Source organism: Lipotes vexillifer, unplaced genomic scaffold (genome assembly GCF_000442215.2).
Source record: "Lipotes vexillifer unplaced genomic scaffold, Lipotes_vexillifer_v1.1 scaffold1581, whole genome shotgun sequence".
NCBI classification, from domain to species: Eukaryota; Metazoa; Chordata; class Mammalia; order Artiodactyla; family Lipotidae; genus Lipotes; species Lipotes vexillifer.
Genome location: NW_006783235.1, coordinates 681,334 through 692,512, shown reverse-complemented (window position 1 = coordinate 692,512; position 11,179 = coordinate 681,334). Strand labels below are relative to the sequence as shown.

At 36.3% G+C, this 11,179-nt stretch overlaps 1 protein-coding gene across 1 annotated transcript; it reads right to left on the bottom strand.

Moving 5' to 3' along the window:
• Positions 1-1,765: 1,765 nt before the first annotated feature.
• On the bottom strand, positions 1,766-3,308 carry MSANTD4 (Myb/SANT DNA binding domain containing 4 with coiled-coils). The gene is made up of 2 exons (XM_007455884.1): positions 2,725-3,308; positions 1,766-2,371 (listed from the first exon to the last, which is right to left on the bottom strand). The coding sequence occupies exons 1-2, from the start codon at positions 3,184-3,186 to the stop codon at positions 1,796-1,798; spliced, it is 1,038 nt and encodes a 345-aa protein (XP_007455946.1). The 5' UTR covers positions 3,187-3,308; the 3' UTR covers positions 1,766-1,795.
• Between the last annotated feature and the right edge of the window lie 7,871 nt (positions 3,309-11,179).

Below are 11,179 nucleotides of genomic sequence, written 5' to 3'. Positions count from 1 at the left end.
GAAGTATATTTTTTCCTTATATACCCATACTCAAATGTCACATATGGTTTCAAGACATTCTTAAATTAACAAGGACCAAATGCAGAAGCAAGGTAGTACCTGTCAATAGAAGAGATATACTAAGGCTACATATCAGCTCTGGAAATGGGAAAATACAAAGTGATCTCGTGCAGTGATTCTCAACTTTAGTGTGCATTAGAATCACCTGGATTGTGGAAGAAGTACCTTCAGAGGACTGAAGGCAAATCACCAAATTAAGCAAGCCCTTGGTCTCAGAATAAATACCAAAGGGACTAAAGATACATACTTTGTTGCACAGGGAGGGGCAAAGACAAAATACATCATGATATATGAAATTAGCCATTTACACACTATATGACTTCTAAGCCTCAGATTCAGGAATAATAATAGATACTACTCTCAGTTTTCTATAGATTAGGTCAGGTAGTGTGCAGTGATTCCCTAATTCAAAACACACAGCTACTATCATTATTTCACCACCATCATTACTATTGGATACAAGGACATTCTCCCCCCACCCCCACTCCCAGTTCCAAATAGCTATTATCTATTTTAAAAATCAAATTACCACTTACCGAGTTCAAGCTCATTGACTACGGGTACCATTTTTAAATTGGTAACATTTTTACTAGCTTCAACCACTTACATTAAGATTTCAGTACATGGCTGAAATGAAAATTTTTGTCTAAACTAAGACAATGGAGTCAAAGAAGAAAGGGTAACTAACTAAAGCTTAAAAAGTGTGCGTGGTATCTAAAGCATCAATAGCTAGACAAATGAACTGCTTTTCAAAGTGACCCACTTTAGACAATCTCTGATGTTCCCTACATTGTTTTCTGACTCACGTTATTTACAGATGGAAACATATGAATAAAATACCTATAATCTTCATTACTTTCTATATTCAATATACTACACAGTAATGTTTCCTAGTTAAAGTTTTGGGCCATTTAAGTAACTCCCACATAAATATCTGAGGTTTTAATATTCTGAAACTGAAACAAAGCTGAAGAGGTGCTCAGTCAGGCTAGGACAGGGTTTCTCAACCTCAGCAATGTTGACATTTTGGGTTGGATCATTCTTTTGTGTGGGGGGCTGTCCTGTGCATTGCAGGATGTAGGCATCCCTGGTCTCTCCCTACTACATGCCAGTAGCAACGTGCCCCACTGCCCAGTTTTGACAACCAAAAATGTCTCCAGACACTGCCAAATATCTTTTGGGAGCCAAAGTCACCCCCAGTTGAGAACTATTGAGCTAGAATTTTACAGACATAATTGTAAACTCTGAGTGCACAGATTAGAAAAGACTCTATGTAATTCTAATATAAAGAGTATAGCACAATAGTTTTTGCTATACTGTTTATGCAAGGGCACATAGTTTTTATACAATATACTACTTAACCATATAATTACCCACAAATAACTATCTTTTTCCTATTGAAAACACTTTTTTTTTTTTTTTTTTTTTTTTGCGGTACGCAGGCCTCTCACTGTTGTGGCCTCTCCCGTTGCGGAGCACAGGCTCCGGACGCGCAGGATCAGCAGCCATAGCTCACGGGCCCAGCCGCTCCGCGGCATGTGGGATCTTCCCGGACCGGGGCACGAACCCATGTCCCCTGCATCGGCAGGTGGACTCTCAACCACTGTGCCACCAGGGAAGCCCTGAAAACACTAATACTAAACAGGAAAAAAAAAATACAGCTAATCCTGCTACCGTTTTTATATTATCTAAGCCTATGGCTTATAAACGATTGATAAATGGAGATCTAGATAAATCACTGCAAGTGTCCTTCCTTCTGCATTCGTAGTCTCTCTTTCTCTACTTGTAAGCGCTCCTTTTCAATCTGCAGCTTCTCTGATTCAAATTTTAAAAACTGCAGCCTATCTTTTTCCAGTTGCAAGCGTTCTCTCTCAAGTTTTAACTTCTCTGTTTCTATATCCTGTGGTTGATATATGGACTTTTCTCCTTGACCAAGTTCGTTTTCCAAAGATGGTTTCTCTGAGGTGACTATCTGTAACCTCAACCTCTCTCTTTCAATCTGCAGCCGCTCCTTCTCCAGCTGAAGCCGCTCATGCTCCATGTCTAACTGTCGCAGCCTCTCTTTTTCAATCTGTAGGCGTTCCTTCTCTACCTGCAGTCTTTCAGCCTCAATATCGAGCCGTCGTTTTTCCAATTCTAGTTTCTGTTTCTCTATGTTTACAAGCAAATGGGGCTCATCATATGCAGACCTAGATGGTGTTGAATTCAGAGTAAAAAACTCATCAATGTGGGGGAAATCAGGAAGTTCACTTTCCCTCCTGGAATCTGGTATGACTGATGACAACATTTCTTCTTCCTCTTCAATCTCAAACTAAAAGAGAAAAGTAGTTCTCAGTATTTATTTATACTTCATGGTTGTTAATTTGTCTCAGAATTTCTTAAAAGCTTTCTGTATTGTTTGAGCACACAAAACCATTTACTTTGAATTTTGAAAAATATTTACTATTACCTGACATCATTAATATATATAATTAAGAGAAGTATATTTAGGTGAGAAGAAAGAGTTGATGATATTAAGATGGAAAAAAATGGAATGACTTTGTTATGTACTATTTTTAAGTTAGCTTGAAAATCTGGGAATTTCTTAACTGTTCCTGGTCTATAATAAACTTTCATATCAGAAATGGAGAAATAAAAAGAGGGTTCACACAGGCTAATACTTACTTCAGGACTCTGTGGATCTCTTTCTTCCTCTTCCACTTTGACCTCAGTTAAGGATCCACCTGCATCCCTGAAATCTGCCACATTTTGCCAATCAAAATTTGTATCATTTCGGAATCCAATCTTTTCATCTATCTCTTCAGTGAGAGAATCATCTAAATCGGATGTGGGAAGGGGAAACCCCGAACCAACTAGCTTAATGTTCGCCTTCATCCTCTTTCTCTTCATAAGTGCTCGCCAGTCAAGGTACCTCCTTTTCACTTCTGTCCCTGTTCTCTGTTCTCCTTCTCCTACAGCATTCACACACTGTGCAATCTCCTCCCAAGCCATTCGCTTCATCACATTAATTGTTGTATTGAGCTGCTTGGAAAAAATGACTTCTTTCCTTTTTGTAATTTCTTTCAAAAGGGTCTGAGTTTCTTGTACACTGAAATTGCTTTTCCTTTTCCTTTTCAATTGCTTCATTTTCTAACTTAAATGCAGTTTTTACAGTAAGAGAAGATGTAAAAAGAATTCTGAGGAATGCTACGAAGTACAAAAATCAAGGACAATTCCTTGTTAGTACTTTAAATCAGTTTTCCATTCATCCAACAGCACAGGAAGGATGATTCCTAAAGAGAAAAAAGTAAAAATCAATCAACCTGCAACTTCTGCAATGTACTTCAACCCAATAAGCTATATAATTAAAAAAAACAAAAGACCTCTAAATATGGCTCAAAACTGACTACATTTGTGTCTCTGCCAGCATTACCACAGTCCAAGATACCGTTTTCTCTCACCCAGGCTGCTGTAATGGTTCCTAACTAATTGACAGTATTCACTCTTGACTTGCTCCCTACTTCTACTCTACTCTCCCAAATTCATCCTTTCTACTCTAACTACAAAGGCCTTCTTTCAGTCACCCATTCTTGTCAGTCCCTTTCCCAGTTTAGGGCTTCTGCACACGCTGTTCCCTCTGCCTAGGAAATGGATTGTTCCCTGACTAGCCTACTTAATTCCTCCTCATCCTTCAGCTTGTAGATTAGACATCTGCTCCTCAGTGATGCCTTTGCTGACAAGTCAAATTACTCCTTGTCTTCATCTAAATGTTACACTTGTGCTAACATACAACTAAGAATGTCTCTTTCCCATTTCAATAGAAGTTTCATGAGGACAGCAACATTTCTACTCACCATGATGTCCCCAGAGTCTAGCAGAGATCCTGGCATATGGCAGGCATACCATAAACTTTTTGAATGAATAAATGAGTCAACCTGCCAAAATGACCATTAGTTTGGGATGTCAAAAAGCAAAAAAATTTAGAGTCTGAAAGAGGGTATACCTGAAACTTGTTAGAAAGGTAAACTTTTCAGGCCCCACCCCAGACTATTTGAATACGGAACTCTGGGGGCAAGATCCAGCAATGTGTGTTTCAATAAGCCTTCCAGATGATTCTAATACATGCTAAAGTTTGAAAACCATGGGGCTGACTCACACCAGTGAAACAAATGCTTCACACACCTGATTCTCTTACAGACTCTGATTTCAAGTCTTATAAATAGGGCATCTGTTTGGTGGAATCTAAAGCACATCCAAATCCTCAATACAATAGCTGGGAAATGTAGTTTTTCTGCTATCTAGCCTTTGCATTATGGGAAGGCACACTAGCAAACTGGAAAAGATGTTGAATGGGTCTTTTCCTTGGAAAAGAGATTTTAAGAGTATGTAATGAGGACAAGGGCTCAGAAAGAGTAAGGGATATATAAACAAACCATGGTTTATGACTTCTAATTCACATACTGATCACTGCTACAGAGCCGATTTTTTCCCTTGCTTACAAAATGAGAGGGTTGGGATGAGGCTGTTAAGGTCCACATTTCCTGCCAATACAAAGAAAAAAATACCAAATATCCATTAAGTTCTATGTCCTGTCATTTAATCCCCACCACAGCACTGAATGCGAGATACCATCATTTGCATTTGTATTTATACGACAAGATTCTGGCAAATTGAATAATTTGCACATTACATGGCTAGTTAAATGACCGAACTTGGATATAAATTCAGGCTCCCTTAGGCCACATCTCCTTCCACTTTATTAGCAGCTTGTGACAGCTAAATGTTAGAAATGTGTTGCTAAGTTCTGAGATGCCTTTTAGTAGAAAATTTTCAAAAAGAACAGATCTTTATCTATGTGGAAGGTTTGGATAAAGTTCTGTATATAGGCAGAAAAACTCTCCAAAGTTTCAACTAGTTATGTTTCACTCTACCATGGTTTCTTCTCTTAAAAACTTTAATATCTGCCAGTTTAAAATTTTTATTAGAGTGAAAAATTTTTCCCTTGTAATTAAAAATATAAATAGTATTTTCTACTGAAGCAAAAATACAGCAACTGAGTAAGGCTAACTAAATTTAATCAGAAAATGCACTAATCTTTTCTATCACCGTTTGAGCCTCTTCTCTCTAGGACTTAAAAGTGGATGCAAATCCCTTATTTCTAAGCTCTAATAAAAAGGTAATTTTTATTAAGATTTCACTAAACTTTTATGCATTTTTTCCGTTTCAAGTTTCCAGTAATCTTTTTCAGCTGTGTATCTAATAACATCACCAAAAACATACCCACCACTAGGTTGTTTTGTTTCTAACCTCTGATGTAGAATAACCATCTCCTGAACTGCCACTTGCTGCTGAAATGGAGACTATAGAGAACTAAAAGTTCAAAAGAGTAGAAAATAAACTCTCAAGAAATCACTGTCAATTTCATACATCCACAAAAAGGGCAAAGCATGCAAAAACAAAAAAAAGATTGCAGCAAACTATGCCTAAAGCATACTTCCAAAATTTCTTGAGACATTTAATAATAAAATTGAAATCCACTAAATAAGAATGTAAAATCAGTGGCAGCACCTTTGATCTTGCCCTAGCCAAATCCTGCCTTTATAGTCAAATATAAGCCTCCTGTCACTAGAACATAAGCAAACATATTCATACAAAAACCATAATTCAAAAAGAGACATGTACCACAATGTTCACTGCAGCACTATTTACAATAACCAGGACATGGAAGCAACGTAAGTGTCCATCAACAGATAAAGCAACCTAAGTGTCCATCGACAGATGAATGGATAAAGAAGATGTGGTACATATATACAATGGAATATTACTCAGCCATAAAAAAAACGAAACTGAGTTATTTGTAGTGAGGTGGATGGACCCAGAGTCCATCATAGAGTGAAGTAAGTCAGAAAGAGAAAAACAAATACTGTATGCTAACGCATATATATATATATATATATATATATATATATATGGAATCTAAAAAAAATGGGTCTGATGAACCTAGGGGCAGGACAGGAATAAAGATACAGATGTAGAGAATGGATTCTGAGGTGGATGGACCCAGAGTCCATCATACAGAGTGAAGTAAGTCAGAAAGAGAAAAATAAATACCGTATGCTAACACATATCTGTGGAATCTAAAAAAAAAAAAAAAAAAAAAATAGTACTGATGAACCTAGTGGCAGGGCAGGAATAAAGACACAGACATAGAGAATGGACTTGAGGACATGGGGCAGGAGGGGGAAGCTGGGGTGAAGTGAGAGTAGCATCGACATATATACACTACCGAATGTAAAATATTTAGCTAGTGGGAAGCAGCAGCATAGCACAGGGAGATCAGCTCAGTGCCTTGCAATGACATAGAGGGGTGAGTGGGATAGGGAAGATGGGAGGGAGGCTCAAGAGGGAGGGGATATGGGGACATATGTATGCATATGGCTGATTCACTTTGTTGTACAACAGAAACTAACACAGTATTGTGAAGCAATTATACTCCAATAAAGATCTATTAAACAAATATATCATCAAAAGAGGTAGTGTAGTGTAATGGTTATGAGCACACGTTCTGCAGTCAGACTGCCTGGGTTAGAATCCTGACTCTGCCACTTCCTAGCTGTGTGGCCTAATTTAAATTCTCTATGTGCAATTCCACTTGTAAAATAATATTATTACTTCATAGAGATACTGTAAGGATTAAAGGTTTTAGTAAAATATGGAATAGTTCCTGGAACACAGTTAGCAAATTAGGTTCACTATTATTGCACGAAAGGCAAATCTTTAAATAATTTTGACATAGGAAACAGAAAGGCCACCATAATATTGGTATTGTTCTAGTTCGTAGGTCAAGTGGTAGGTCTGTGGGTCTTTATCATTACGCTTTATAACATTAGTGGTATATTGGAGCCTGCTGATGTGAGCTGGCAAAGGTCACTGTGCACATCTCTTCCCAACTCCACATTCAGTAATGTCATATTTGGAACTAGAAACTGGCCAAGATGGCAGTATTTACAACATAGAACTGGATAAATGTTACAAACTCGAACATTTTTCTTTTGAGTGGTCAGGGAGTTAGTTTGCTAGCACACTTAAAGCTACATGATTTTTGCATGTTTCAAATATTACCTAATAAAAATTAAGAAAATGCAATGTTTTAACATCTGATCCCACAACAGTTTAGTGAACATTCTAGAAGACTTGTAATTTTAGAGGATCACATTTAATTAGCACTGACCTAACATTCCTTATGTAATTCAAGTTATCAATTGGGCTGGGCAAGTATTCTGCTTTTCTCTAGAGGCAACTGAAGAATACTCATGAAATACTATATTTATAAGCAACACAAAAAAGGAACTGAAGCTAACTGATTTACACATTATTAAACCAGCCCAAATATACTTCTCTTTAGTACCTATGTTGCGGTTGTGGCATATTTCAAGGAATTACTGCAGTCAAACTTGACTTTCTCCTTCCTCTACCATTTGCTCCATCCCCATGAGGAGCTGGAAGATGGTAGCCCACCTGCTCCAAAGGCAGTATCCTGAACACATAACACTATGCCTAACAAACAGAAGGAGGTAAAAATACAACTTAAAATAAGGCGGTGACTGAGGGATGGGAAAGAGAGCAGAAAATGAAATGGAAAATAACTCAAGTAAGGTCAGCTAGCAAAACTGAAACTGCTATGGGCAAAGCGTATGTTTAAAAGGAAAAGGCAGCTCAAGTCAATATAGGCAAGAAGCAGTTTATGAGATTAAGTGAAGACTTTAGATAAACTACCTACCCTATAACTATGCCAAAGAATATAACAGTTAACAAGTTATACAAAATTCTGAAAGGAAATTTTAAATAAATAGGCTATGTTACTACTTAGGCAGTATGAACCAATGATGAGCAGGTTATCAAAGACATATTTAAATAATGAAATCAGCAGGTTAGATGTCCTTAAAATTAGAATAGATTGTTAAAGTTACATCAAATTCCATATCAAATTACTTACAATGCATTAAGGATGATTTTTTGTTTCCAAAACATACAGAATGTTTCAGACCATTTAAATAGCTTCTTGAACCATTTAAAAAGCACTGTCATATTTAAAAGGTAGAAGCATGGTAAAAATATAAATATTCATCAATAAGGGATTGGATGAATAAGCTATACTACAGCTACATAGTGGAATATGATGCCCAATTAGAGTATGAATATGGCATAGCACAACATTTTACTATGTTAATGCAAGCCAACAAAACCAGAAAAGGAATGTGTACATATGTCTATGTGTGTGTACATACTCACAGAAGCTCAGTTTTCAACTTAGGAACATTTATAGACAGAACATGCTATGCTCTACAACAGGTTCACTCACTCTGTCCACCACCAACCACCAGTTCTAGGGATCATGTATACAGTCGTTTGTCTCAGTCATAGAGCCGTTTGTTTGCCTAGAGCACATCTGTTTCATTTTACTTTAACATATTAAAAATATATTTATGAGGGATTTTTATTACAGAAAAATACACTTTTTAAAGTTCCATAAACCCAATACCCACAAATCTCTGTTGACTTAAAAAAAAAGTAAAATACATAGATATGGTTAGAGAACCTAAATAAAGGAACAAAACTAAGTGAAAATCTCTTTCCACCACCAATGTAATTGATATTAATAATTTCTTGAGATGTTTTCCAGAAAATCTTATATGAATATAAAAGTACATATGTATTTATGAACACATTATATAGTACACATATTACATGAATGCATATTAATTCCATTCATTAATTTAAAAAGCAGTGACTGGGCTTCCCTGGTGGCGCAGTGGTTGAGAGTCCACCTGCCGATGCAGGGGACACGGGTTCGTGCCCTGGTCCGGGAAGATCCCACATGCCGTGGAGCGGCTAGGCCCCTGAGCCATGGCCACTGAGCCTGTGCATCGGAGCCTGTGCTCCGCAATGGGAGAGGCCACAACAGTGAGAGGCCCGCGTACCACAAAAAAAAAAAAAAAAAAAGCAGTGACTGAAGATGTTGAGATGTAAAATTATAAGAAAATGAAAGGAAAATTGAAAACAGAAAACTGAGATGTCTATGAATGATTCTAAAGGACAAATGAAGAGACAAAGAGGGAATCATGAATGTAAAAACTTACCACCCTCTACAATGAAAAATAATCAACAAAAAATGAAGAAAAATTATGAAATTGAAAAAAATTCTAAAGATGTTGTCTCTCAAACCTTATGTATTTGAATCATCTGGAGCACTTATTAAAATGAGATTCTGATTTAGTAGGTCTGGAGTGGGACCAGTGATTCTATATTTCTGACAGATTCCCAAATGATGCCAATGTTTCTGGTCCTTGGACTACACCAACAGAAATAGGGATCCACACATGTAATTTAAAATCTTCTAGTAGCCTCAGAAAAGCAAAAATGAAACAAAACCAAAAAAAGTGTAGAATTAATTTTAACATATTTAACCCCATAAGTTCAATATATTATCTTTCCAATATATGGTCAATGTAAAAATGATTAATGAGGGAGCTTCCATTCTTGTTTTGCTACTAAGTCTTTGAATCCAGTGTATATTTTACAGTTAGAGCACATCTCATTTTGTACTAAACACATTCTAAGAACTCAATAGCATATATTAGTACAGATCTACCGCACATCAAAATCACCTAGGGAGCTTTTAAAAAATACTTATAACCAGTCCCTATCTCTGAGCAATTAAAACAATCTTAAAATACTACTAGGCATTGGGAGTTTAAAAAGTGCTCTAGCAGATATTAAGCATTCTCAACACATACACACATACAGAGTTAACTATGTGAGATGATAGATGTGTTAATTATCTCTATCTTGGTAATCATTCCATAATGTATTATGTATATCAATCATCATGCTGTATATTTTAAACATATACAATTATATTTACCAATTATTCTTCAGTAAAGTTAAAAAAAATCTTCTCCAGGTGATTCTCATTTGCAGCCAGGATTGAGAAGCACCCCGCTAGAGAATCAGTGTTAAAAGTCTACTTGCTCAAATGTGTACTGAGAGGCAAGATGGAGTGCAAATGTTGTAGCTGCTAAGAAATTTCCCTTCAGAGATCATTAAGGCTTCATCTGCCACAAGACTTACAACACAGACAAAGCTGGACTCTTTTCGGAAAAATATGCCCAGGAGAAAGTCATGTCAGGTGGAAGAGGACTATGTCTAATTGTAAGAACCAATTCACACTCCTATGTGTTGGGAATACATCAAAGGAATACAAGCTAAGTCAATTTAGACTTAAGTAGAAATGGACTGCTCTCTTTAGAGAACCAAACTTTCTTTTAAGTCTTTAGACAGCTACCCATATCTTTATTAGAATTAGGATTGAACTAGGAGTATACATTGGAAACATCCATTAAGATTGAGTGATTAAGACACAATGCTTCATTCAACAAATATGTATTGAGTGCTTAAAACCTTTCAAAGGCTTTGTACACATTTCGGAGGTAAATTTACTCTCCCTAGTCTTACTCACTCTAAAAAAAAAAAAAAAAAAAGCAGTGACTGAAGATGTTGAGATGTAAAATTATAAGAAAATGAAAGGAAAATTGAAAACAGAAAACTGAGATGTCTATGAATGATTCTAAAGGACAAATGAAGAGACAAAGAGGGAATCATGAATGTAAAAACTTACCACCCTCTACAATGAAAAATAATCAACAAAAAATGAAGAAAAATTATGAAATTGAAAAAAATTCTAAAGATGTTGTCTCTCAAACCTTATGTATTTGAATCATCTGGAGCACTTATTAAAATGAGATTCTGATTTAGTAGGTCTGGAGTGGGACCAGTGATTCTATATTTCTGACAGATTCCCAAATGATGCCAATGTTTCTGGTCCTTGGACTACACCAACAGAAATAGGGATCCACACATGTAATTTAAAATCTTCTAGTAGCCTCAGAAAAGCAAAAATGAAACAAAACCAAAAAAAGTGTAGAATTAATTTTAACATATTTAACCCCATAAGTTCAATATATTATCTTTCCAATATATGGTCAATGTAAAAATGATTAATGAGGGAGCTTCCATTCTTGTTTTGCTACTAAGTCTTTGAATCCAGTGTATATTTTACAGTTAGAGCACATCTCATTTT

What these genes read in the sequence shown, in the direction of transcription:
- MSANTD4 (XM_007455884.1), bottom strand. Translation starts at nt 3,186, where the DNA reads ATGAAGCAATTGAAAAGGAAAAGGAAAAGCAATTTCAGTGTACAAGAA. An exon ending in GAGATCCACAGAGTCCTGAA is followed by an intron (nt 2,372 to 2,724) that starts GTAAGTATTAGC and finishes TTTCTCTTTTAG; the next exon opens with TTTGAGATTGAAGAGGAAGA.